This window comes from Notothenia coriiceps, unplaced genomic scaffold (genome assembly GCF_000735185.1).
Source record: "Notothenia coriiceps isolate Sejong01 unplaced genomic scaffold, NC01 NC01_scaffold00009013, whole genome shotgun sequence".
NCBI classification, from domain to species: domain Eukaryota; kingdom Metazoa; phylum Chordata; class Actinopteri; order Perciformes; family Nototheniidae; genus Notothenia; species Notothenia coriiceps.
The window spans coordinates 387,999-415,921 of record NW_011341714.1 but is presented as its reverse complement, the minus strand read 5'-3'; the positions used below and the strand labels follow the sequence as shown (position 1 = coordinate 415,921).

The 27,923-nt window shown below is 40.7% G+C and overlaps 1 protein-coding gene across 1 annotated transcript; it reads right to left on the bottom strand.

The window, feature by feature from the left end:
- Positions 1 to 266: 266 nt before the first annotated feature.
- On the bottom strand, positions 267 to 27,923 carry cox10 (cytochrome c oxidase assembly factor heme A:farnesyltransferase COX10; the record flags this gene model as incomplete). The annotated part of the gene is made up of 5 exons (XM_010770682.1): positions 27,816 to 27,923; positions 26,668 to 26,810; positions 26,162 to 26,558; positions 23,844 to 23,968; positions 267 to 337 (listed from the first exon to the last, which is right to left on the bottom strand). Coding segments are annotated over exons 1-5 (767 nt in total), but the record flags the coding sequence as incomplete, so codon positions are not given.

Here is a 27,923-nt window from a genome sequence, read left to right as displayed (position 1 = left end):
TAAAAGGTGTGGTCAGTAAAATACAGCCGGTAAATTACAAGCTTAGAGAAAGATAAGGTCAGAGAGGGAGGGAACAGTAGCAGCCTTGTATTAATAAAAGAAAGAGATGAGGTTGGGGGCTTAGTAGCTGTCATGCAGTGTTGCCTCTGTACTGAACTCATACTCTCCTCCTCCACTTGAGTCACTCTCTCAAAGTAATCAAAAGTGCAGATGGGGTTGTTTTGCTAAATGTTGCACACAGAAGGCTAGATCTTTTAAAACTGTACCTGATTTGTCCTCTGACGAGTGGACGGTTCTTGGTACGATTCATGTTGGAGTCGAAGGGCACTTCAAAGTACTGCGGAGACAGAAATACACGTGGGTTGATTCAGGATCCCACACAAAGACACTGATCTTCCTTCATGGACACACAGTATATATGAACTACTTCAGGCGGCAGTGGAAATGCATCACTTTGGATGTTAAACTGCATTTCTGTTGCCTACATTCTGCCTTCCTTTGAGCTGAGTAACAATACAGCAAAGATTTAGAGTGCGATCATTCTGCAGATGCAAACAAAGAACAAGGTGTGAATAGAAAGAAACAGCCACTGTGATAAATGATGCATTTCTTTCCGGTGTCGGTTGTGTTAACGTCCACAGAAATGTAAATCAACTTGGAAAACTGATAACGATCACAGGACTTCCGCCGCGGCTGCCTCTGCGAGTTCTAACCAACATCTGGAGAGAAACAATGCGAGGGGAGCCGGGTGTAGCAGAGGCTCGCCCTACACGTAGAGAGTCAGCGGATGGAGGTGGAAGGTGGAGACCGAGGTGTGGGTTGGGGGGGTGCACTGGGACAAAACTATGTGAAAAACTACTTATACTCCTGTTTTATGATCTGCTCTGGAGGAGTATGCTTCAAAGTGCTCCCATGAGATTGGCAATGTGTGACTAAAATGCAAACACATGGGGTGCTTAAACGCAGGAACTGGCTAATCTGTGTGTGTGCGAGTGTGTGTGTGTGCAAGCGTGTGTTTGCTCGCCCGCATAAGAGAGCCTTTGACTAATGAAGAAAACAGATAAAGCACTTTAAGAGCACGGAGCATCAAGAACCATCTCTGCGGAAATATGGCCCACATAAAATATGTAATAAACAGATAATCCACTTTTCTCTTCTTCAAACCAAGTTTCCAGATTTACTGCGCTCGTGACATCGGAAAGCCACAATATTATTAAAAAACCTCTGGTGGAACGGCGTTGCATTATGTATAGATTGGTATTTATAAAGAGAGAGAGGGCGGCACCATTAAGGTTGACTGAGACTTGGAGTTAGGATCTAAATATGATCAGCAACGGGAAGATCAAACATCTTTAGTTAAATGTGCTCTTTTAGATGTGGTTTTCGGAGGGACACTGAACCTCTCAGAGCAGAGTGGGATAAATATTTCTAACCTACTCTGTCTTTGCATTTCGTGTTGCTCTTTTTTGGGTCGGTTTCCTCCGGATTCCTTGCCAGAAGTCGACAAAGTACAGATACCATTTCACAGTAACGACATGCTAACATTTTGTACTATTTTGAAGAGATAAATTAGTATTTGCAATATGACAACAGTTGGTATACACATCTCCTCGTTTGGCTTCAGTTCATGTCTATATATTGTAGTGGCACTAATACCCTCCGAGCACCCAAAGACATTAAAGAGGTAGGGATTGTATAAACTCTTCCGATATGCACGAAAACAAATCTCCTGCTTCCCTTTTCCGGCTCAGTTTTAGTGTTAGCACTAGCTAGCCGGACTCTGACTGGACTGGGCCGAGCTAACGGACAGCTGTGTACGCGGCTGTGGGACCCCGAGGCCCGGGCCGAGGTGTTAATTCTATTTCCTGGGTCAGGAAATGCGTCAAGAGGTCAGGGGCCGCATGAGAGAGAAATGCACTTTGTGGCCAGAGCAGAGCGGAGCTGCAGGCCTCGGGGCCGGCCGAGGGCCAAGCTCCCTGCAGCAACGCTCACATAAAAAGGATCCATTTAGTTTCCAATAACCATCCCACAAGTCACAAGGAAAGGGTTCTCTTTGTGTTGGGCCCCACAGGCATATAAGGCCCTCGTACGGTACATAAAAGAACAATTAAAGAGTTTGAAGAGTGACAAAATGATCTCAAACACAAGTGCTGCTATGTTTGAGTGAAGTCGTTGCGTGTTTATATGGATGATTTAAGAATGTCACTCAGTCCCGTCCCCCCCCACTGCGTGTGCCGCTGTTGTTTCACAGTTTGTCCAGCTCTGCCTTCGTTCCTCCCTCTTTGCCTTTTAAGTCGGAGTGCCTCATCTGGTTCGCATCAGCGGCCCTCTCAGCCCGTGTCATTATTTCCGCCCGATGTTGCCATGTGTAACAGTGAGGGCACTCAAACAATTAGGCCATTTGTGTTTTGTGTGCATGCACGTGCGCTGCTACAGGTAGGTCTGAAGGTTTGGTAAATTTTTTTAATTGACACGTCTTCACCTGTGATGACTCGAGCTAACTTGACTGTGTAATTAGCGGTCAAAGCATTTGGAGATTATAGCATATAGCATCAAGCTCAAGAATCTCCAAAAGGGCTCTTCTGACTGGTGTAAATGTACAATGCCATTACTCAATGATAGTGTCATCATATTGTCATAAAAATACTACAGCAACAACAATATTAAAGCGGATATGATAATTGAATAATGACATTTACACCATGATGTCAACAAGGCCTGAAAAAAATATTAACAGAAACAAATATTTCTATCAAATTGAGTGATTGTTGTTTTAAGCTTATACTACAGTACACACTACACAGTTTGCAAACAGCCCAAAATAAATATAAATATTGCTTTGTATGTATATTTGAATTAAAACTAAAATGAATACAAATTATAAAATTATATTTATTATTGAGTGTCAGTGCTATTTTACAATATACCAGTGTTTGAATGTAGTTTCCATTGTGTTGAAATATGCACAACGCCCTTGCAAACAGACAACAGTTTGTTTGTAACCCAATGTTCTGCTCTTAAAGCTCACTGACACACCATGATACATCAGTTTAAACTACCTTCATCGACACAGAGGCAGCTGGGGGACGGAACCGGAAGTTATGGAGAGCCTGGCTGCTGCTATCAATTATGAACGCAAACACACACGCACAGAAACCCGTAACTGTAGGGACAATTATCCACCAGATGAGGATGGAAAACAGGCGCGACCAAAGTGAGAAGCAGAGGAGCGGGGGAGTACGGTTGCCAGATCCTCCGAGCTATCAAAGACAGAACGTGATCCTCCGCCAACCACCGGGGCTCAATTGATAACAGGCAGGCATTTCCTTTTTCTCTTTTGTTTAAGCTATGGAGGACAACTTGGCTTTGTATCCTGATATGATTTATGGAGACACATTAAGGGTTGGTGTAATTTTGAGAAAGAGTTTAAAACTTTATGAAAGTGGCCTGTATAACCACTGAACAATAATGAGATTAAACAAGACTGAGTATTTATTGAGACAGCTTTATACTTTTTTTTGTGACCAACATTTTGTTAATTCTTCAAGCCATCTTCACAAGATGACAACCATATAGAAACTAATCATACAAATGGAAATATAGAAACACGTATAAGGGAAAGAAGCTCCTATCCCCTGATCCCACCTCTCTGGCCTTTCCACAAATATAATATACTGCAGTTTGTCTTATATTCATTTTAGTCGTTATTTTGTATATTTATATTATTTATATTTGGTTTACATATTTGTCTTAATTATTTTTAATGTTGAATAGTTGTTTGAATATATGTTATTGTTTATAATTGTTATATTTTTGATCTTTTCTTACAACTTAAGAGTATTTCCTTATGCTGTGTTCATGTTTGCACCACCAAACATATCTGGCAATAAAATGGATTCGAAATCTGATTAATGATGTTTGCAATCATAAAGTTGATCCATTTTACACATATTTTAAAATAACTCCTAATCTTGTTTACATACTGCATATATATATTATATTATACAGAAATAATACAACTAGGCAGCTGCTCCTCAAGGGAGATGGGTTGCCTTACCAACGCCACACCTAACTGTTGCTAAAACAACAATAGGAAGTGCAGTGAAGGTCGGGGAGGAGCGATACAGTAACATCACATTTGCTGTGTTAACTGGAGAGTCAGGAGTGCGTCTAAACACAGGAACACACAGAGCAGAGCAGCTGTATGGCTTTGGCTCACAGGAACATCAGCTGGCCTGAACAGTACGCCTCTCTCGCTCTGCCCACATAAACCCAGGTGCACAGGCTAAACACAACAATAAGACCAAGTCATCACCTGTCAGAACGTCACCTGTTTGCACACTGGAGTTGAATGGAACACTCAAACATCCGCATGGGTGGGGGTGAGGGTGGTGCTCTGATGAGTGCCAAGTCTGCTCAAAAGAGCACGAGAGCTCTCAAAGCCCCTCTTCAACACCAACTGTGTGATCAAGCACTTGACAAACAAGCAGCAAAAGATTTACGTAGATTAAGCTTTCCTCAGAAGTCAATTCAATGCTTCTGGCAGACACTCGGAACAATTTGATGTCAAATGAAAGAAATGGAACAAAACAGACGAGCCACGCAACCTGACTAGTCGCAACACAAAAAAACACTGGCATTAAGGTCACTTTGAGCTGTCTTTCAGGAGCAGTGGGACTGTTCTGTCTCAGAAAGGTTTCTGATGTCTCTGGAGTCAAACGAATAGTCTTGGAGCTATGTGAGCAATGCTTTGATGTTACACTGCTACCCCTGAAGAACCTGTTAAACACCTCCAAAGTACTTATTAAAATGTTGAACGCTTTGAAACACGAAAAATATCAAAAATGTAGAAGAGACGTAATGATGAAAGGCAAGTAAGGGAAGAGATGACGAAGCAGGAAGATGAATACAAAAAAAATGCTAAAATCTTCTTCACCTGTGCGCCTTACAGTTAACCCCTTATGCTAAAAACATAAGGATGAAATGACCTAGGCATCCGGTCATTATTCAGAAATAAGCCTAGAAACTGGATGTGGGCGTCAAAGCTTTAGAAATAACAGCACTGACGACATCTCCATCACTTCATTGCTGTCACAGAGAGCTTAGCAATATTTGGTTCACACTATGTGATGTGGAGGTGAAAGATAAAAGCAGGAGACATGTGTCTGTGTCTGGAATGCTGCATGCGGACAGCTAGCAGATGTTTTTCGGGGTTCCTCGCCTTCTGTGATCCTTTGATGTGATGAGATGATAGGGCTGGATCGGCTAGCGTGATTAGACATGAAAATCTCTAATCGTTCGCACAGTTTGATTCATGAAAATCATTAAAAAAATTGCTTTAATGGTCTCTATTATGTGTTTTTTCCCTTTCCTGTAGTGCGTTTTATGTTTTTGTGCATTTAAAAAGTTTGCAAAGGCCTGCAAGTTAATGTGTGCACGTGACATGTTGTACTGTACAGAATCACGAGTTTCAAAATGAGCATCTAGCCAAGGTAAAACGACCCATAGCTTGCTTTTTTTTCAAGGTAACACTGCAAAGACTGCACTTCTCCGTCTGACCAAATAGTGGATGGAGTCTGAAAGTCTTCCTCTCTTTACAATGATCTGTTTAGAGCAGTTGGCAGCGCTCCACCTGGCACAGCGTCTCTCCTGATTGATGGCCTGAGTGTGGGACAGTGAAGTGCTCAACTGTCCTCGTGTTAATCAGCTTATTAATGCCGAGCGAACCCACATTGCCTTCGCCCCTTTTTCTGTGAAGATGCGTGCAGGATCTGGGCAGCAGAGGCATGATATACTCACATTGCCTGGCCACGTAGAGAGGGAGGTGGTGGCGGAGCAAAACAAAGATGAAGCCTGACATGGTAAAAGTAGAGGATTTTTCTTACATTCTGCTTTCTTAGAACTCTTCTGATCAAAGGCGGAGCGCAACTCAAGATATAGGAATCTATTTCTGTCCATTGGCGATGACCGATTTAGGTCGCTAACGCTTTAAGGCCTAGGGGAATATGTTCCTAGTTTTCCAAAGTGATGCCATAGTTCAGTAGCCTGCCTTGTGTGTTGGACGATATCACTATGTTCATCATTCACGCTACGTAGCGACCAGGTCATAGGGTCTACTCCTCGGATTCTAAGCCAAACTCTTGGTGGATGGCAGCAAATCTTTAAGATCTTATGGAGAGATTTTTCATATGAAGGTATGTTTGTTTTAAGTCACAGAAAGTGCACTTACTGTACCACTTATGGCCAACGAACCTTAAATTCATCGATTTGCCACTTGAGTCGAAATATGCGTCACACCATAAGAACGTTAAAGAATCTTTGGAGCCAAATCTGTGAGTGAAATGGAGTTTCAGTATTAATCTTCATTTGTAGAAAGTGGTATGGTCCATGCTGGCAGGCACATTCATTTTCAGTCTACTGTAAACATATCAACTGTGCAAACAAGATAAATTCCTTTGTTGGAGTGCTGGCTGGCCCTATCTGTAGTCTGAGGGAGATAAGTTAACGTTCTTACTAATGAGGGCTTTTCACTCCAGTTCCTGAATACTGTTAACTTTGCACACAGTTGACTGCTTTCTATTCATTCTTGCATACCGGGGAAAACATATCAGTAAAAGGCCAATACATAGGACCATGTATTGTGTGCATTTGTGTGTGTGGTCACTTGTTTAAACAGACATAAACAGTCCTTTCCTCCATCGCTGGGCATTTGCAAATAACTGTGAGGGTGTGACTGACATGACATGCACCGTGAAAGGATCTTGTCAGTTGGGGTGAAGTTGAAAAAGAAGCATGTGTATGACCGTGTGTATGTTTGAGAGAATGTGAGTGTTTAGATTTTTGGTCCGCAGCTGTGTCTGACCATAAGGACACTGGAGCGAGTGTGAATATGTGTGTGTGTACTGTTCTGACACTGCTAGTCCTGGACATCTTGAAGAAAATGTGCTCAATAGAAATGAGAAGTGATAAGGTGCAGATACATATGAAGGCCCTCACTGTTCCCTCACAGATGACAGCAGCCGTCAGCACCTCTGACAGATTTGTATTTGCGGCAGTGACCCGTGGTAAAATGCACCTCTTGATCTGGACGGGTTCATTCAACAAGCCTTTCAAATCAAAATGAGGGGCTCAGGAGAAGACACATAGTGAGGTATAGTTCTCCGTGTGTAGCCAGAGTTAACTTATCGGTTGGGAAAATAGTGAATGTTCTCTTCTAATATCAAAGTAGCACGTGATAAAGGCCCTACGTAGCAGTGTACGTAACAGGATGTATGATTACCTAGAAGAGCGTCAGGACGGTTTTAGGCATATGATAGCTATGTGACAACGATTACCATGATGATTCAGCCTCTATGGAGATAGACATATGACTGTCATGTTTATTGCTTACGTAGGCTAATCTTAACTAATGTAAGAATACTGCTTTCAACCAGTATTCTTCCATCTTGTTGACTGTAACACCCTCTCTTGTATAAGCATGTCAAGGACTCTACTCTGGGTACTATTTTTCCCATGCAGCTCTGTGTGTGATGACTACTTCCATTCTTGCAAGGATAATAAATACATGTATCCTGATATTGAAGACCAAACCGGTGACGAGTATATTTTTCTAACATTATCCTCAGCTTCACCTTTCAGGGATATATAATATGCATTCCGAATGAAGGTCAAGTACTTTTGTTTTCAGTTTGTTCTTTTGAATCTCTGGCTTTTGGTAAGCAAGCTGAAAATATCCTGCAGGTCCAAGAAAGTAAACACATATTGTTCAATCAGCATCATTGTTCTCTCTTCCTTTCTCCTCACCAGCATGCTGTGTAAACTAGACATCTGATAACACACTGCCGCCTATTTAGATTATATTATTCTCCCTACAATGTAATGTGCGTGCAAAGACATTTTTGATTTGGTAGCTTTGCAAGCTTCGTCTCTACAGTCTCAGCGGTACATTTTAAAAAGCATAGCAAATCATTCAAGTGTTATTGGTAGCATCCCTACATCATAATGCTAGATATGTTGATTTACAGCTTTTAGACATGCTGTGAATCCAATTTGCTAGCATTTTCTATAAATATATATATTATCTGATCTGATTTTATTCATGTGTTATTTAGAAATTTCACAAAACCATATGGATAATATGATATCGCTGACAATATTCATAAAGTCAAAGGGGCCCTAAAATGCTCATATTCATGTTCATATTTGTATTTTGTGCTGCTGACATATTTGTATGCTTCAATGTTAAAAAAGTGCTTAATGTGTCTCATACTGCCCGCCTGATTGGTTAGCTGACCGGCTCTGTTGGGATTGTTCAACTGCATAGAGATTTCCCGCCCCCTATGATGGGGCCTATCACGTACAATGTGTTGGAGCGTGTGAGTGCCACGAAACATAAGGAAAATATCAAACTATTTCAATATGTAGGTAGAACAAACGCTACACTCAAGGCAACGGCACAGTGAGTAAACAGTGGCAAAAAGCAGCTGGAGTAAATCATTTATCCATGAGTTTAAATCTTGTTTGCTGGAACAAATGGGAGGAGAGTGTGTGAACAGGGTAACAAAGTTCCTGTCAGTGTGTGCTCCTCCACTGCCAGAGCTTAGCCCCCCCGAGACCCATCCTTCTCTCTGCAATATTCTCTGCACCATCTATGCCTCTCTCACTCTCCCCTCATGTGGAAAGGCAACCAGTTAGCTTCTCAACGGGTTCCAGAAGTGAGCTGTCAACCATCTGTCCTCTGAATGTAACAGAAATTCTTGCTGTCAGGATGTGGCGTGACACAGCTTCCAGTGTGTCTGAATGGGGGAGAGTAAGTGCTGGCACGTTTCCTAGGGGTGAGCCGCAATGATAGTTGAAAAGAAAACTGAGGATGACACTATTTTAGATAACAAATATTAGATATGCACAGATTGATTGGCCAACAGTCACTGTTGACCCGCCAGGACATGCTAGATAAAGGGGGATATACTACAATTGATTTCTAGTTGTATTGCCTTCGTCTAATTGCAGTTTTCCGGTTTATTTAGCTAAGAAAATGAAGGTTGTGTCTGCCTCTTTAAAGCTAAGGTTATGAGAGTGCTTCCCGGCTCTACTTCACAACACAGTGTATAAAGGATGTAACCAGGACAGATATTACGAAGTGGTAAAGAGGCATTAACAAATGGTGGGCTGTTGAAATTGGAGCCACCCTGTCTCCTCATAAGCAATTACTGCAAGAGAAGCATTCAGATAAAAGGTCTACAAGCAGAAAGACCAAAAGACCCCCCCCCCCTCTTTTTCCTGCCCCAGTACCACTACAAGTGCACAACGGAAATGCTTTAATCCCTAAGGATCGGGGTAACTGAAACAAAGACTTTCAAAGTAATATACACACACACTCATGGGCATGCACCCTGATGTCTATCATCCTCAAGCTGATTACAGTTGTGTGGGTGTGAAATGAAAGGGGACGCGGCAGTGGTTACTTCCTCCTGCTTGTGTAAATGACTGTATGCTGACATTAATGGTGTTCAGAGTGAAACACGTGTTGCTTTCAAGGCCCTTTTTTGTGTGTTCATGTTCATGGCTGTTGTGTTGGAGGCGTGTGGGCGGGAAGATAATGCCACAGAGGATGAGTGCAACATGAATTGGACATGAATAATTATACAAGGTCTGCTTTATCACATGGTAAAATATGCTCATGAAGAGGAAAACTAATTATGGACAAAACTTGTGAAGAACAGTGTTGCTCAACCGGGGGTTTCAAGTTCATTCCTAGATGGTTGTAGAAAAAATATATCAAAAGGTACATCTTAAAAATGAAGCCGTGGACTCCAATCTGATTGTTTTCGGTGGTTGTGACTTAAAAAGGGGCCGAGAGTAGCCGATATAAAACACAGACTTAATGACAGAGGCCCCTTCAAAGCGGAGTTAAGTTAAACAGCCACACTTACAAAAGCTGCGTCACCTTTGTTTGTGGGCTGACAATGCAGCAACGCTTCTAAAAGCTGGCTTACAGGTAGGAGAAAATAGTAATTAAGACGCACAGCATAGAGAAGTAAAGTAATGTTATGAAGTAGACATAAACAAATATAGATAAAAAGAGTGTGGTTTTACAATCCCTTTGTGATCCTCAGGTGGGGTTAGCCTCAAAGCAAAAAGCACTGCTCCATATAAAGAGTAGATGGGGATAGGTAGAGTCAGGCTTCAGAAGCAGAGTAAGTGTGTTCAGGCTGCACACACCCACAGACACACACTTTGGTCTGTGAGCGGTAATCAACAGTTACTACATGACAGAGTCTCGCAAACTGCCATGTCATCATAAAGCTGAAGATCCTTTTAACTCTGCGCAGTGACACACGGACAGACAAAGGTCCACACCCAACACAGCAGGATGTCTTCCTCAGGAGAGCAGGCGGAGAACAGGTGGACCAACATGCTGTTAGAACGCCAGTAATGCCACATTGAGGAAGAGACAGAAAGGCAGACTTCTTAAGCCTTTTGCTCTCTGTAGTGCCGCCTTACAATCTAAAAAGGGCAATGGATTGTGCCTGGCCGGAAAACCTTTAAAAGGGATGTTCAAAAAGCAGATAGCAAGGCAGGAGTCTGCACATAAAGAGAGTCATTTAATAAGAAAACAAAATAAAGGAAAGTGTCAAATTAACCCAAATATATTCAACAAAAATAAGTGAAAACTGAATAAAAGTAGGGCAGTGACTGGCCTTTTCCCTTTTCCCTCTCAATTAGCTGGATCGTACCATCTGCTCCATGTTTTAATGAAACATGCATAGTGTCCAGGCAGTGCTGTTTGCTTTATCCCATCACCTCAGGTGCACCCGTTACATACACACCTTTATCCTGTATGCATATGCATTAAAGGGTAGATAACACGAATTACAGGATGAGATACAGTTGAGAGTGGCTGGTTCACCTCTAAAAAGCTGTGGCTAATTAGATTCCAAGTTTTTCGATGTATTATATCAACATTTCAATGACATTGATTAAATTCAACGTTTTGTTACATTATAATGGAAACACTCTCAAGACCGTTATATAAATATATATGCATACTCTGGTAGTAACAATAGTTCCCACATTTAGAATATCTCTGCTTAAAAATATCACTTATGAGCAAAGGCTTACAAAACACTACCTTTGAATGCTAAATATCACCTATGGCTTTTTGCAACTGTTGAGGGTATGCCGTGTGATTACATAATGAAGGATTGAGGACTGGGGTGGCACTTAAGATTCAGGAAATTCAGTCTGAATAATAGTCATTGAAGACCAGGCAAGAGCCTGTTTTATATTTCAAGTTATAAGAGCACAAGCTGAAAGCAATTCTCAAAGTACAGAGGTGTACGTGGTAATAATGTGTTGTCTTCAGAATGCTCAGCCGATAGAGCACTTTGCAATAGTGAAGCAAAAGGAGCTCTGAAGATGGAACTTTTTTAGGCAAACAAACCAATAGCGGTGGAGACTAAAAGTATATGAATCATTCAAAGTATTAGAAATAAGCAACACACTTTAAATGTTTTCCTTTATAAGATGCATAAAACCACATAGATGCTAATCTAGGTGTAACAAGAACAGTCATATAGATTGTAGAGCTCTAAAGCAAAACCTTGTGAGTTTCGGCTAAATAGATACACTAGACTTTTAAACAGAGTTTGAGATTTTGAGACGCACCCAAGGCTTAGGGAAAGACTTGGTGGATGTCGGTAACCATTTTGTTTTCCAGCAACGATGCCCTTGCCCCAAAGCTTTTCGGGTTTGAATCAAATTAGCATTCAGTGTTGGCTCACGGGCACGCCATAAACAGGGCTGCTTTTGTTAATTATCCACGGATCTCAGCATTACAAAGAGTGTTCCTACTTGCCTTTGGCTAAGTTACCTTCAGATAGAGGGTAAACTTGAGGGGAAAATAAATGGTAGACCGTAAACATATACATAAACGTGATGCCCCTTAATACACGTATTCTCCTGATTTCAATCTTAGCCTTGCTGAAAAATAATTTCTATTAGTTTACTGTTTAGCTACAGTAAACCAGAAAATAACTTTGTGAGGTTTTTTTACTCACAAGGAACGTTTTTTATTTATTTATATCTTATAAGTTTTGAAAAAGGTCTAAAAGCAAAAGCTCTTTCCTTGTGTAATTATCTCTTTAGCAAAAATAAAACAAAGGAGGAAGGCCATCAAATAAAAATATAAATAAATATTAGTTTCAGCTCAGCAGAACAAAAGCAGGTCATTTTATTCTCCTCTCTGGTACGGTATTGCATTAAAATCAGTGACACATATCAAAACACTGTATGTATTCATCTTCCTAGGATTAACATAAAAAAAGACATTCTGCATCATTGCTTTTTTGGTCATAATACTTTTACGTTCACTTTGTAATAATGGGTAATTTTGAGCTGATGGACTAAACCAAAACCATTTGGGGTAATGGTTGGCAATATCCAGTGTTATTACATCTACTGAACAGGCATGCAAACCTCTAGCCCCAGTCTGCTAATGTTCAGCAGTTGCAAGGGATTGATGGGAAGCAGGAAGGGACATTAAGGAGTGCATCTAAAGCAATGCATTTCACTCTCCGCAATAGGGGTGTGAGGAAAAACTGGATTCTTAAGATACATTGCGATCTACTAATATAATGTCTAGTTCCAAGAAAGTCAACTATCAGAAATGTTAAACCCAATGCTCCACATTATGACTGCTAGTGACCAGGGGCCGTATTCACAAAGCATTTTTATCTTACCGCTAGGAGTGCTCCTTACTCGCGCTAACATTTTACGTAGGAGTTTTTTCTTAAAAGTTATTCACAAAGCCGCTGAGACCTACTCATACTAAGGATAAATCACTAAGAGTGAACTAAGAGTGACGCGCCGTTGCTATGGATTACGTCGAGTCTCGTGCATGAGTTTAGAAGCGGTCAGTACGGTGATTGGTTGTTCAGAGCAGGCGGTCTCGGTGAAACTCATCCGCAACATCCCACAAACGAGCCCACTAAATCACCGAAAAACAAGGAAATAGCCTAGGCTAGAAATGTATTCCTATCAAATAGTTATGGACAGTGCAGTTAGCAGAATACACGCATGATGACAAGTTTGTGCAGACCACGATAATGACGTTGGATATGCACGTTAAAGAGAGAGAGCAAACAATAAAAATACGTAAATTGCATTAAATTAAGGAGGCAATTAAAAGCACCCTGCAAACTATTATCCAATGAGCATATTTCAGCACTTAAACACTTTCAATAACAGCCCATACCGCCGTTCAAGTCCCCCTATCATGATGAATGAAAACAATCTGCGTGTTGATGGAATGTACTTTCTTTCTATTGACGAACACGTCCTCATCTTTTGATGGCGCAATTATTTTTATGTGCGTCCCGTCAATAGCACCGACCGCACCGGGCATACCTGCAATTGCCATGAAGTTGGCTTTGATCCTGTGTAGTTGTTGATTGTCCAAAGGAAACCGGATAAACTGTTGGATGATATGTGGTCTAGAGAGCGCGTTGATGGTTTGGTTTATGGCACGGCTGACTGATGGTTGCGATATTCCTAAATCGTCGGCATTGCAAAGTTGCATTTTCCCTGTTGCTAAATATCGTAGTGTTGCCAAACATTTTATTTCCGGACTAATCGGGTTATTCCTGTTAGTCGGGGATGTTATTGCATCCCGCACTAATTCCACAACAAGTTTGATACCCTCACGATTTAGCCTATATCTCTTGATCAATTCACAGTCTTCCATTGTCTCCAAAACATTTCGTCTCGCAGCCATTTTCAGATTCTTTGTGAATAGGTCTTACTGAGTTAGGAGTCCTCTCGAGGACTTTTAAGCTCTCCTAAACTTAGGTGCTACTTTTAGGCCTAAAATACTTTGTGAATTGCTCTTAGTGAATAAAATTAGGAGTCCTAAATTTAAGACTGACACGCCCATTATGTTTAGGAGTTTCTCCTAAATTCGCCAGTTAGGAGCTACTTTTAGCCCTAAGATCCTTTGTGAATACGGCCCCTGTTCTGTAAGACCAGGATATACTTTCCTTATGGCTCAACCGATTGGATGGTGAAATGCAACGGAGTTAAACGTGCGCTGTGTTTAAGATAAAGTCACTGGTACTCTTTGGCTTTAAATCTAGCACCAGATGAGATGTTTCTAAATATTTGATACTTGTATTATATTAATAGTAGATAATGGAAGTTAATTAATCAGTTTATGCTAATCAGGGATCATCACATAAAATCCGTATGTATCAATAATATTAAATACATGCATCACAGCCCTTTAAATCAAATCAAAGTGAGGTTTCCAAAGCTTTTGAAACCGTCGTTCTCCTCCTTAATGTTTTTGTGTGACACTACTGTCAGATGAACCATTTGTCCTCTAGACATACAGGGGCCTCTACACTGACTGTCTCCATTCACTGATACCTCAACAATGCATGCTGGAGGTGCTGACATGTCACTATCTGTTTCAGTGGGAGCGCAGGTCCAGAATGGTCAAAGTCAACTAACACTGAGACACTGACAGCACCCACAGAAGCTGCTTTCACTACAGGTAATTAAGAAACGTTTTTCTAAGATAAATTCTAAAATATGAGGTCCTAACCAGTTGACCATAAATATTCACACTCCACTTTGTACCTGCAAGAACGACAGCCACAAGCATGAACAAGTACGAGAGAAGAAAATACATCAGGTGGAGTGTTCCAGTTGATGAAACAACATTTACTCAGCTTGCGTGAGGTCAGCCACTGCCAAATGCAGCGTGAGGTGTAGAAAGGCTCCTTGGTGCTAGACAGTGCTCAGGTGGGTGGTTTCCCCCCCCACCTCTGACTCAAAACTCAAAGGTGTCTTCAGGTTGCCTTGTTGGACGCCGAAGCCCATAATCACAGTGTTTTGTGAAAAACTAAAGGCTAATCAGGGAGGTGGAGAGGAGTGGCTCCACCTGCCCATCAGTCAGTCATGTTCATGCCCTGGGGTGACGGCAGATCTATTGTGGCGACGTGTGTTTTCCCAAACAAGCTGTGGCATTGAAAGCTCGGAGAGAACCTTTGCGTGTGAGCAGTAAGTGTGAGCTTCAAAAAAGATGACGACATGTTGTGGCCAACTCCAATTAGAAGCCACGTTTCCTCTTCTTTTGAAGTAAGGACTGCCTGTGTATGTATGTAAAGGCTCGAGTGTAATAGGATAAAGAAATAGATAGTAGAAGTGAAAAATGTTATGTACATATTATAGTGTTTTTTAAAGCAATATATGTTTTATGTCTTGTACTCATTTAATACTCTGTAAGACACAAAAATGAAAATGAAAACTGTACCAATGCATTTGTAGTATTGCCTTTTATATTGTTAACGCTGGCTTAAGTTATCTTATGTGAAAGGACTGGGGAAGAGGAAAATTGAAGTTGGGGGCCATAATCACTTTCATGGAATAAGAATAAAATATTTACAACCAAAACTTGCTTTTATGCACTGCTATTTCTGAGGGTTGACAACCAATAAACTTTAGTTTCAGAATGATACAGCTCTCATTTTATAAAATAAGAAAATGGCATTTCACCGTTTTAAGCCGTCCTTATAGTTAGCCTTATAAATAGTAAAATATTATAATATTCAAGGTATAACTTGCAGTCTTTAAATACTGAGCTTTAACTTAAAGTATTATATAGTGTATCATGTGACACAACTGGAATGTGTGTTTAAGATTAAACATTCATATCAGAACCAGGACTTCGCTATCAGAACCAGTGCCTCTTTGGTTCTAACACATTATGCTCGTGTAACGAACAGACTTGGCCAAAAGACAAACAACTGTTTCAACACTGATGCCAAATTATTTTTAAAGAAAGGTACATTAAAAACACACACAATACATATAATACACATTTGGAAACCAGCATATCCACATCTTTGTATCAATGCCTACTAACTAACACTTTGCCTGGCAACAGTATCTGCTCCCTCAGGCTTTATCTTGGGGGTATATAATAGATGGATTTACCCTTCATGTCTCTATCAGAGGAAAGCATCTGTCTGCCATCTGAGGCTGAAAGAGAACCATTTGTACAGTTTGAAATGGATTGGCACCCCATGGTTGACAAAGACAAAAGCCTTTAAAGAAATTAACTATTAAACAGGACTGTCTAGTTAAATATTTATTTTAATCCAGCACAGAAAGGGAGACACCCATCACGTCCCCTTCGTGACATCTTGCTAGGCAATTAAAAAAGGAATTTCCATTCCTTCTCCCAGGCTGAACCAACAGCTTGGTGGAGGCCACTCAAAACAAAAAAACTCTAAACTATCAATGTCAAAGTTCAGCTTGCTCTTTTGTTTTAAGTAAGCTGCAAAACAAGATCTTAAGAGGAGCATCTGCACTAAGGAAGGGACCTCTTTTTTGTTTAATTACCGATTTGGCTAAGCCTCTGATGTGTTTGACCGTTAACTCAAAAAAGCGCCCTAGAAAAAATGGCCAAAACATAATCCTTTGAAAGACAAAAGCACTTTTGAACAATCAATTACTGTACATAGCCAGTGGAACTAATATAACAAGCACTGATACTTTTATAACTCCATCTGTCTTATGATACCGTTGAAGTTTTCCACACAAGAAAAACAAATACAGTACGCCCACAATATAGGGTTTGTTTGAAGGTATCCAATGCAACTCATCAAATGGACTCTGGTATGAGAATGTTGGGAGGTCATTCTCAAGCAGAATGAAAATAAATTGCCTAAAAAAGGATGGCAATGTCATCATGCTGGAGGTATTCTGTAGCAACCGTTTGAAAGCATATCTCCTGTCGCTACTTCCCAGCAGGGAACAGACACAAATCCATTGGTGGAAGGGTTTCATTTTCTTTGAAGGGCACAATGGTTGGTGGGGTTTTAGCAGCTATGAGGTCTTGTTACAACTAATGATCCTCTAAAGAGGTACCATGTTATGTGAGGTGCTTTAAACTACAATGAGGAGTCCCATCCTCGAAAATTGGTGTGGCAGCCTTGACTGTTGGGGCGCAGCAATTCTGCAGCCAACCCAGCCTGAGGGAGACTTCTACCACCTACTGCGCTGCTATAATATCTACATCTGGAGTCTGTTCAGATCAGTCATAAAACATATCGGTGTAGTCAAGACGGCAGGCATCAATGTAGGATGGATGATCATTATATTTGTGTTAAATGCAGAGTAAGATAATACAAAGCAGACAATATGAAGAAAACTGTGATTGGTGGAATCCTTTCAATATCCATACTGATTCTTAACTGTTTTTAAGGCTGTATTTTTTTAAGATGACTTAAATGTATGTTGACATGTTTGATTACTTCATGGCCACTAAAAAAAATTAGGACCGTGTAAAAAATGTGCTATAATTCAAACATTGTTAATTTGGCGTGAATGTAATAGGTGTCAAACTTAAGCTGGGAGTCAGCTTTCAGTGTTTTTTATTTTTTTATTATATTGGCTGCAGACGTTGTCGTCTACAAACCAAAAACTACCAAAAATGTTGCCATAATTCACTTTTTAATGCATTGTAATACAATCATTTTTCTGTCCTGATTTCACCCAATTTAACAAAGTAAAATTCAAAGAGTTTCACCAACACCAGTCTGGATATTTGCATCAGTACTGTTCCTTACAGAATAATGTTCTAATGTGCATTATCTCCTCAAAAAGTACCCTCGAGAGTTCATACTTTTTATCAACAGAAATGTTTGATCGAAAAAAAAATTGTTCCCACAATATAGCCGCGACAGGGATAACAAATAGGGTGCTTCATACCACAGCCTGCATTAATGTGCAGAAATAATAGTGGCATTAAAACAGATTTGGGTTAGCGTGTTGCCATCTCGTTAACTCTGACAGCTATTAAAACAACAGGAGGGAATTTCCAGGCTCAATTAACATCACATTTCAGGTGTCAGCTCACCAGTCTGACCTCCTTGTGTCAGCCGGCATTGTTAAAGCATGTCCTTGAAATAGTATGCAGAGATATCATCAGATTGTGAAGAACTTGAAAATGCTAGTAAAAAATATAACAGTGGCTTTATCTGATGGCTTTGCATTGGGTATTAAGAGACAAATATCATTTTAGTCCTATCAATTAGAAACCTTTTCTATGATTCTGATGAGTAAATGATTTAAAATGTAGCTTCAGAAATCATGTATAAAATGTTTTTATAGAGCTTTGGTGTGCTACAAAAAGTGGTTACTCTGCCTTCACGCACCCAAAACACAACTGAGTTTACATTCAGAGAACAAAACACTTGTATTTGACCTTGATTCATTCATCTTTTAAAAGGCTGAAAAAGTTAATTAAACATATTTTCATCTCTATGTTCGGTCGTGCACCTATACACTAAGGAGCTGACCAAGATGCGTGCAGGAGGGTAAATAATGCATGCCTGCACAGGACGGAGAGAAGGGCGTGGAGTGGATGGGTCGGGGGCTTGTGGGGGCTCGCTTATGCGTGCCAGCCTCAGACAGCTCACCCCAGGAGAGACACGGACACAAAAGCAAACTCAGTGTCATGGTCACGAATGCAGCAGGGAAGCTAGGCAGCCAGAAAACAAGCCGTCTTGAATTTTCATCAAAACAAACACACACGCGCTGACTTGGTGTGACTTACACTGAAGCCGCTGTCAAAATAAGCGAGCTGTTTGTGTTTGACAGCGCAAACGCCGTATCAAGTCTTATTTACATTGCTGGGGACCTTAGACTTCCCTGGGGTCTTTGAGGCTCCAGGCCGAAACTCTGGTCTGAGCCAATTATCCAATTAGCTGAAGTAGTGGCCAGACTGGGAGGTGATGACGGCTGGAACACCTGCGGAGGCCTGGTGTGGGGCCCAAGGGTCCTGAAGACCGGATCATCCAGTAGTTTTTATGCTAAAACTAGTCGGGACTCGATCCAACAGTAAAGGAAGGAACAATGTAGGAACACTTTTGGTAAGACTTTGAGACCGCTAAGCTATTTCAGTCAGAGTAGGTAGAGTCAAAACAAAAACATGACCAATGGATTACTTGATTGACAGAGAAATAATCACCAAATATTTGTAGAATCTTTAATCATTTTATTAAAAATGTCCAAATAAGACATTGACTCAAACCTATGAAATCCAGGATAGAAATCTTCCCATTATTTTCTGACATTTAAGGACAAAACGATTATCCAAATAATCGAAATAACGATGCGCCAATTGATGTATAATAAAAATGATCATGAGTTGCAGCCCTTCTACAGTGTTAGTATTTTGAGCGCAACATTCGTATGTGTTTTAGTGGTTGTCAAAGCAAAAAATAACATGTCAAGAAAAGTTTATAATTGCCAACCTATGTGAGATACTTGAACGGGAAGCTCAGATAATTACATCCCTGTGTGTCCGAGCTGACTCTTCTGTGATTGTAAGAGAGACATGACAGCATTAAGTATTTAGTCTGTGGTGAGAAACACGAGACGGTGAAATGCCATTGTTACGTGACTCCAAGTGCTTACACCCTTCCGTCCGTTTCCTAAATAGAGTAACATTTTAAAGGGAAACCACAACATTTCTGTTTGCCCTACGGGCCCTTTCCAGTGGGACAAAGAGCAGCCTTGGCTTTTGACAGCTCCACAGAAGGTCCGACTGCCACTTCCATAAGCCAAAGCATTTTCCTCTCCCTTAAGGCATTTTCCTTCTTGCATCAAGGTAGTGTGGCAGTTGTTTGGTCACAAACGTGCACCATCTTCTGCCTCTTTAGATGCCAGGCATTAAGGGATTAAGACCGAGCAGGTGAATCTAAAGGATGTGTTTTTCTGGAGGGTCTTTCTCTACTTTGACTATCAAGCTTTTGTATATTTCATACAACAAAAAAAACATATAGCTTTGATCACAACTAACCACACTAATGGTGAAACTCAACTTTTATAAGATGAAAGAGAATGCAAAGAAAAATAATTTAAAAAACCTTTGGCAGCAGATCCAAAGGAGTGATGTTTTTTTTCTGCATTCTACTTTTTCTTTTCAGGATTATGAAAAACAAACAGATAGCCAAAGCGGTGATATCAGTTACACACAGGTGAGGGTGTGTCTTTGACACAAGAGCCCACAGTGTGTTAACCCATTGCAAAGAAGTGCAAAGTGCCGCCAGAGTGGCAATTATCTGTCACACACGACATCCCCTGTGCCTCTGTGTGTATAATTATACTGCTGAAAATGACTACAAAACAAAATACCAATAACCACTGCTTGGTTTGTACAAAGGCACATACTTTTCATACCAGACAAGCAAATGGAGACACTACCAAATACAAGTAAGTTTACCTTCCTAATGATGTTTATCCTAGCGGTAAACACTTTAAAATGTGACCTTGGACGACTAACATGCTTCAAAGTCAGCCTCACTAAATGACAGGTGGCTAATATCTCTGAAACAATAATCCCATCTCCAAGTCCTGCCAATTAAGACTGTTGACATGCTAAATGTCCCTACAGAGAATCAGGGATGAGGGATCTAAATTAATCTGACTAAGGCACAAAAAAAGGAGCCTCAAACAGAGCAACACTGATGCATTTCCAGCTAATGCACACACAAGGCCATTTGTGCTAACAGAAGGGAATGTTGAAGTAATATTCCACCAGGATCTCCAATATTCACTGTATATTTATCTACAGAAACTTTGTAAAACATTCCCAAAATTCCATACATCATACCGGAGAGATCTTTTTACACATATTGCAAGATGAACACATTTTTTGGACATCAATAACCTTGTCCATTAGCGCCTTTGATATCTTTACAATCTGGAGGGTCCATTTATACAATCAAATATCAACTTTTCATGACTTCTTCCTAAAAAATGTAATACTGGTGTACTCCGGTTGTATAACTAAAGAGATACAAAATGCTATTAGAGTGTATATGGTTTTAAAATAGATTTATCCAAATTCTGCTTCAACTTAAATTGATGAAGCCGAGTTGCAAAAATGTGGCTTTTGCAAAAGGCCTGGAAAAGATAAAAACTGTTCCATCATTTCCAAATTGATGGACGCCCTGAGTGTAAGTATTTCCTGTCGTTTTTAACACACTTATCGAATTTGCAACTAGAATTTGGGCTCTGAAATTCACCTTAGCCCGCGCTTCACCTTCACTGTAGGTTTGAAACTGAACCTGACCGGAGGAAGCCGAGAGAGAGGCACTGAAAGGCAAACAACAATGTTCCAATGAAATACGAAGCCATGTCATATCCTAACCTCGGGCTGGAGAAAATGAAGACTGACAGTACTGATGTGAGGGCGGGCCCGCAGATAAAGGGACACCCAGGGTACGCTCAGAGGCAGACCCCTCTTACATCACTCAGCGTCTTAGAGCTGGAGTCTGCAATACTCTAGGCAGCATGAGGAGGGGAACATTTCTCAAATACCTGAAGGATATTTACACACCTGCTCAGTGTGAGGTCGAGCTGCACAGAGGAGTTGGAGCGTGGCTCTGGTTCAGGCCACTGAAGAAACAATACAACTTTAACCTGAGCAACAGTCTGACTAACACTATTCAGGGCGAAACTAAAAATGAACTGTGTAAACATTAGCACATTCTTATCCAAACTCCAATAGGTGACGCAGGGGGGGGGGGCAGATTGTAGTTGTGATACAGAATGCAAGTTCAGGACTATGGTGATCAGTGTCACTTCTAAACAAAGGTTGTTTGACTTGGCATTTGCAGCAGTTGGAACGTTGAGGGTAAGAGGTAGGCGGGGCTTCGGCCTAAGGCAGGGGTCTGCAACCTTTTTGACCAAAAGAGCCATTTTGCTCCTTTTTCCCAAAATTTTTTTTGTCTGGAGCTGCAAAACATATTTCATAGGTTGATAGCTTATAAAGTTGTATTTATTGTTATATCAGACAAAAACTACAGTTTTTTTGCATTTATTAGGCTATTTATTACATTATATAAAACTGTTAACCTCTAATAAGAAACAAAGAACTCCTATAAGGAGAATTAAAAATAATACACAGGCCTACTTTAACATAAATTAAACACAGCAATTGGGGAGTCCTCTGCACATTTGAAGGAAAACAAATATATAATTAAAATGGGCCCACTTTGAAATAAATAAAACATATAGCTGCACCCTAAAAAGAGTTAAAGGTAGGGTAGGTAAGAATGGAGAAACCAGCTCGAGTGCGCTAGAATTTGAAAATACACAACCGGAAAAAATATGCCTCTTCCTTCAGACTTCCTTACAGAGTCCCTCCTCCAACACACACGAACGCGCATCATCAATGAGGCCACGAGATAAGTTTGTGCACAGATGGAAGGCTGACAGGCAGGTTGGCCATCCAGTTACTTTAGCCGGCCGGCTAAAATGATTGGTCGTGCTTTTTACAGCGCTACGGCTTCCAGAGATTAATTTTTGTATGTATTTATTGTCAAAGCATTTAATATATTCATTGCTATCGGGACGTTAAGAGCATTCCATGGAATATAACAAAAAGTGTTTTCTGAAATAAATTACATACCCCATTGAATTAGGACTGAAGATTGTCAGCTGTCTTCCTCTCCCGTGTTGTTCCTCGATACGTAAAGGCTGCAGCACCGTTGACAACTTCTCTCTACATATCAAACATACCGGTAAACCAGCATCGTTTGCTGTGAAAGCAAAGAATTAAATCCTGTGTTCCTCCGGTACTTTTCTTTGATTTATCCATAGTTCGCTCATTGAGCCGGGGGTCAGGTTATTCGCCTCCAAGAAAAGGCGCTCGCGCGGGACCGTAGCAGGATGTGACGCATATTTTAGTTGACCTAATTAAAACCGTTTTGTTTTTTATTTATGTGTCACAGTATCACCTCAAAATACAAGATACGAAACATTTTCAACCATGCAACAAAATATAAATAGTCCTACAAATACTTTTATTTTATTTCCTTCTTATTTTTGTCTAAGCTCAAGTGAGCCAGAGCAGAGGGCTTAAAGGGCCGCATGCGGCTCGAGGGCCGCGGATTGCCGACCCCTGGCCTAAGGGCAGGAACCTGCAGTGTAATAAGGGCCTTTGCTAAATTATAGACTAAAAACACTATTAAGAAGAGTTCAATCTAAGGCTGAGGGAGAGGTCACCCATTATACTAATATTCCTGAGTCACCGAGCAAATCCCTATCTCTAACGTCAACGCTAGGCTCCACTTATTCCAGGCATTCTAAGTGTCTCTGCACACTAGCTCACCTTTGTTTATAGCTTCGAAAAAAGCTTTCAGCAAGGAAATAATAACAGCATTGCAGTCTGCTCGGTGCATTTTTAAGATACGTAGCACAAGAGGAATGTAAAAAAGGGGTCAAAAAGGGGGATGTGCTGGTGATGGTTTTCCAGAATAGAGGGATCACTATGAGGAAAACTGCACATGTGTGTCTGTCAACAAGCACTTCTTGTTTGTATTACATGTCAGAAAAAATAGATCAAGCATTATAAAGACCAACAGATATCTTGCCAGCTCTGAGACAATTCCTCATTACTTTCCTCCAAAAAGGAAATTGGTACTTTAAAAATAAGCAGATTATTAAGCAGAAACATCTGCACTTTTTACTGCAATTCTTGAAACAATTACGTAAGTCATGCTTTTGTTCACACTATTACCGGTTTATTAGATACTCCTGCAGGTAGTCCCATCCTTCTGAAACGTATTCATGACAGTGTGTCTAAGAGCCCTTGATTACACTTAAAGGTCAAACAGTGAAAAGTAAACCATGTTCCACACATTATCGAGGACTTGTGTTGTGTTTAGGCCTACGTGTGATGTGCAAAGAGCCAAAACAAAACAAACACTCGTGTACGGAAATAAACATGCATGGCCTTGTGTGATCTCCCTCTGAGGGTAACTGACCTGGTTGATTGTGTTGGCAGTACAAGAGGCGAGGCCTATTCCCAGAGAGGACACGAAGAAGAGCAGAGGGTCAAATGGCACTGGAGCCATGGCGAAGCCGGCCGCTGCACTTGTAACCACCAGCGCTGAAAAAAAACAAACAAGCAGCAAATTAAACCAGCATTTAAAAGTAGAATTACTTCCTAAAGTCAAAAAACAACACACAGTGCTATGCTTAGTTTTTTTGTAGAAGCCTAATTATATGTAAACAGAAGAAGCTAGCACAATATGATCTGTTTTAGTGCAAAAATGTAGTATTTGTATTCGTTTTAAATACTAATTAAAGTCAGTTTATATGGGCTAGCCAGCTAACATGTCTTGATGGAGAAAATCAGGTCTTACCCCATACAATAGCAAGCCCTCAATTAAATAAATAGCTCTGCATGAAACTGCCAAAATATTTACTTTTTGATCAGTATGTTGCCGGTAGAAGCATATTTCTAGTATGAGAAATATAGTATGCTCCAAAAAACAGGTTGTTTGGAACATACTCATCATACAGGTCAACAGCAGAGAGGTGTCGTTTCCAGTGACCAAAGCGTCACACAACAAAGGTCTGCCCAAAAATTGCACACTAATATGCTATTGCTAGTTTGTGTCATGTAAAATGGAGTAGACAGTGTGGTCCGACTGTATAGTATGTGGGTTGAGTACTGAAGAAATGTTTGGATACATAGCACATCAAGAATTACTTAGTATTGCCCCTTTCACACCAACGCGGTTCACGTTCTAGCTCCGTGCTAGAGCTTTTCTGGTTCGGAACCGGTTTTTATTTTCAGCCCCCGTTTTGTTCACACCGCCAGAGCTCGACTGGTGCTGCCGCTGCTGCGTCATGACGTCACCGTTTACGTCGCTGATTTTGTCCCCAACGGCGTTACAGCGCTCACTACAACAACAATGGGGGACTGCGTCTGGTAGATTATCGTGTTGCTTTTAATCATACGAAGCCAGATTAAATTAAATAACAACTTCTCCAACCATATACTTTTCTGAGTGCCTTGGTTAATTGTTTATTAATGTGTTTCAGCAGTATTTACCGACCGCTGCAGTGCTGCTCCTCCACTGGAGTTTATTCTCCCGTTAACTCCAGTAAAGTATTCACTGTCTGACTGTCACACAAGCAGCTGATACATATCCCCAGTTCCCCTTAAGTGAATGTGTGTCAGTCTGAATTGACGCTGTTTGGCATCAAAACGCTGTTATGAAAGTTTCTCTGGTATATGAATGAATGGGTGATGTTAGCATAGCAACCGAAGCTAAACTGACTATCTTGGCTACTTGTTGTTGATATCCTATTGTGGCATAAGTGTTTTCTACAGGCACATTTTACTGGCGTATTTTTCATTATGATTCTACTTGTGATAGTCGGATATGACAACCTGTGCAGCCCATGTATTGATTCCATCTGATAGCTGCTATAATACAAAACGTCTGCCTGCTCTCCACAATGATCAATAACAGCGAACGGATGGTCAAAGTAAGGTGCAAATAAACAGAATCACACAAAGCTTGGTTAGTGTTGCCTGACTTTATAAAGTGCGGTTTTTTTTTTTATAAGTGTGTGGTCGCGTTCTAGTCACTTTGCTCAGCGCTACTGCTTGTTACAACTTGTGTTTGCCGTACTTGCCTTTAACTAGACCGACAATGTTTTGGTGCTTGAAACTAACCGGATTCCGGAGCTTAGAGGCGGCTCCGCCGCGGTGTGAACAGGAAAAAACGGTGCTTTTCAGGCTCTAGCTCCAAACCGGCCCTGGAACCGCGTTGGTGTGAAAGCCCCATATGAGTCTCTTACTGGACTAAACAAACATAACTGCCCCAGAATGCACTGCAGCTCTTTAGACTGTTCAATGACAGACTACGAGGCATATGATTTCATAATCAACCTTGGAAAATATTAAATTGAGTGGGAAAGGTGATGTCAAATTTCAAAAATATTCCATTAATGGTAGCTTGGACAGTAACGTTGTGGTAGTCATGTAATGCAGATAAGACGTATCGCATGAGTTTACTCCAGGGTGAAGAGTTCGCTGGTGGTAATGGAATTCTTCATCGCTAATTAAATATGCAGTACAATCAGATTGAGAATATAGTATGCAGTAAATTAGTATGTGATTCCCCGCACATCCTGTATTTGGTATTACAAAGAATACACTGTGTTAAATGAGAAGGTACGTTTGTATATGTAGTAATGAAGATGCATTTTAGGTTATTGCTTGCATGCATCCGCCTCCTAATGTAAACACTTCATATTATATGACAGAAAAGGTCATGTCATTTACCTGTGAGTTTGATTTTGGCTAGCTTGGCGTAGACATCCGGCAAGTCAGCCACAATGACCTTGAGCTGCTTCCACTGTCTGTCTAGACGTTCCTCCTTTGCTTTATCCGTCTCCACGTGGACATGGGGAGTCTCATGGGATGACCCAACTGTACCGGACACAGAATCTCTCTGTTCTGCTGCATCTTCTGTAACGGGCTTCAAGGTGGATATTCCAGGCTGTGCTTCACTGTTGACATCTTCTGGCTGTGACACATTATGTCTCTCTGCAGGATCAATAGTTGGTATTCTCTGCACCTGTCTTTCAATGGTGTCTTCCCTCTCATTCACTATGGTCAGGGCGGGAGCCTGCTTCGGGATGGCACGTTGGTGAAGCTCATTGTTGTTCTTTGTTACATACTGAAAGGAAAACCAGATGCACAAGGTGATGGATGGGATCATATATTGAGATGTACTATAAAACGGTATAATAAACAAACAATTATATATTGGGCCCAGTGCAAAATACCTGGCGTTTCAGGAAGGTCAGGTGCTGGTACGTCAGCCAGTTTGATGGATCCCTTCTGTGCAGCTGAATGAGGTTACGAGCACTCTGGTTACATTGAGGAACATTTAGGACTAATTTCTGTTTAACACTTAGACCAACCAAACCTAAAAAAAAAATTAAAATGCAATGTTTAGTCACCAAAATAAATACTGTTGATTTAGTTTAACTCTGTTAAACCAATAAACACGCATGAACAAAGAAACAAGACAAAAAACACGGATCAAATCGTATATGCAACGTCAAGTAAGTATGATAACACTTTTGGGGAAAGCGAAATTGCCTTCAGTAACTAATTGCAATGAAAAGTGGAAAGGGTGAAAGTATACAAGTCCAATATAACAATAGAGTGCAAATAAGGTGCATATTTTATATATTAAAAAGCCTAACTCAGGATAACATTATTAATCATACAAATATAAGCAGACAAATAGCTCTGACTAATCTAGGTTGGGTTGCATTATAAAATGCATGTACCGTATCAAATCTGAAGTATAGGTAGTGTAAGTGTGCATGGTAGAAATAGAAACATTGGATACAAAAAGACAACAAATAACATATATGACTTTAACTATAAGCAGCATACACAAACAATGTGTTGGGCATAAATCAGAGCATGATCATACCAAAAAAGACTACTGTGCATTATACCCAGTTTAGGCCTGTCAGATGTTATCAGTTCAATATCAATACAGCTATACTCTTCCGATTGGCACTTCATAAGTAGAGATACAGCTAATAATACAGGGTAAATACACGCATGTTCCCCCATCATATCGTGACAGGTTATAAAATGGGTATCAACATTGCTATGAACCTTAGCTTTTCACGTTGTTTGCTAACATACGTTTTATATAAAATAGCCAACATGTTGTCGTTATCAAGCCAGTCAGTCATAAGTTAATTTCGGTGTGTGCAGATGCAGTTGACTTCTATTTAAGGTCACTGCTCACCTCTTGCAAAACATCTCAGGTGCTATCCGGATAGCTATGTGCTAGTTACGATTCCGCTTCCGCCTTAGCTTCAAAGGTTACATTTAGCAGGCGCAGATAATTACAACTTCGAAATTCAGCTGTATGCAAACCGAAATATCACATTGCCTCTTGTGTTACCTGACAGTCTGCAACATGGCGTTTTATACATGTTCTCCACTCATTAAGCCGGCTCTTGTTTCGACCCCTTCACATGCAGCGAGCAGCCATTATGACCTCGTTGGATAA